The sequence below is a fragment of the Triticum aestivum genome, chromosome 5D, assembly GCF_018294505.1.
Source record: "Triticum aestivum cultivar Chinese Spring chromosome 5D, IWGSC CS RefSeq v2.1, whole genome shotgun sequence".
Classification (NCBI taxonomy): domain Eukaryota; kingdom Viridiplantae; phylum Streptophyta; class Magnoliopsida; order Poales; family Poaceae; genus Triticum; species Triticum aestivum.
Genome location: NC_057808.1, coordinates 528,666,660 through 528,667,653, shown reverse-complemented (window position 1 = coordinate 528,667,653; position 994 = coordinate 528,666,660). Strand labels below are relative to the sequence as shown.

Genomic DNA, 994 nt, shown 5'->3' with positions numbered 1-994 from the left:
TACCTCTCCTTTTTTTCTGACTCTAGCACGTCGCACAACATCAGCCTACTACTAATTTTAAGCCAACAAGCTTACACGCAATTATGATTCCCATTGGGCTGATTTGTCAACACTCAGCTACCATGAAGAACCATATACATGAGATAAAATTTTCGCTGAAAATTATAAGCTGCAAGTAAGGGTTTCTTTTTCCGTCAAAAAGGACAGGAAAAACAAGGAGTTTGATCCCTTCAAAAGTTGCAGTTACACTCCAAAGTAATAGAGAGAGATTTTCTTATTCAAAGGAAACAGATTTACGATACAATCATAAGACCACCTACCCTCCGTCCCAAAATTCTTGTCTTAGATTTGTCTAAATTTAGACAAATCAAGAACTTTGGGGGAGGGAGTATTATATAAAGATCTAACAGACGCTGGTGGAGGAGACGGGCTGGAAGCTGAAGGTTGCGCTCGACTCGTAGATGAAGCTAACCGACCGGGCAGGCCCCACCGGGCGGCCGCCGAGGAGGGTGCAGTGCACGCCGTCGCGGTCCCGCCTGATGGCGCTCGCCGGGTAGACATCGATGGTGTAGTTGAAGCCCGGGCACGCCAGCTTGATGTTCTTCTGCGCGCAGCTGCAAGTGTTGATCACGCTCACGAAGTGCTGCGGTCTTCCTCCCGGGCCGGCCTCGGCCTTCGTGCTGACGACGAGATCCGAAGCTCTGCACGAGGATGCATCTGCGTTGCCTGCGTGAACACCTGAAAAGGAAAAGAGTCTCAGTGGATGGCATGTGGATTCATGGACAATGGAGATTGATAATAGGATTGTTTCTTGGAGATTGTTTGGATACCTCTGTTAGTAATGCAAAAGAACAAGCAGGCCACAAGGATCACTATTAGTTTGAAGTCCATGCCGCTGTTTACCTTGCCTGGATGTCTATTGCAGTTACAATGCCTTTTTGTTGTTCTACTACATCGCCTATGGGGCTTCTAGATGGCTATTTATATGACAACG

At 47.3% G+C, this 994-nt stretch overlaps 1 protein-coding gene across 1 annotated transcript; it reads right to left on the bottom strand.

Moving 5' to 3' along the window:
• Positions 1-247: 247 nt before the first annotated feature.
• LOC123126003 (uncharacterized) lies at positions 248-994 on the bottom strand. Its single transcript, XM_044546431.1, has 2 exons — positions 831-994; positions 248-738 (listed from the first exon to the last, which is right to left on the bottom strand). Exons 1-2 carry the CDS (start codon positions 889-891, stop codon positions 404-406), a joined length of 396 nt encoding a protein of 131 aa, XP_044402366.1. The 5' UTR covers positions 892-994; the 3' UTR covers positions 248-403.

Excerpts from the sequence above, each read along its gene's own strand:
- LOC123126003 (XM_044546431.1), bottom strand. The coding sequence starts at position 891 with ATGGACTTCAAACTAATAGTGATCCTTGTGGCCTGCTTGTTCTTTTGC. Across the intron at positions 739-830 it reads CTTTTGCATTACTAACAGAG|GTGTTCACGCAGGCAACGCA; the intron begins GTATCCAAACAA and ends TTTCCTTTTCAG.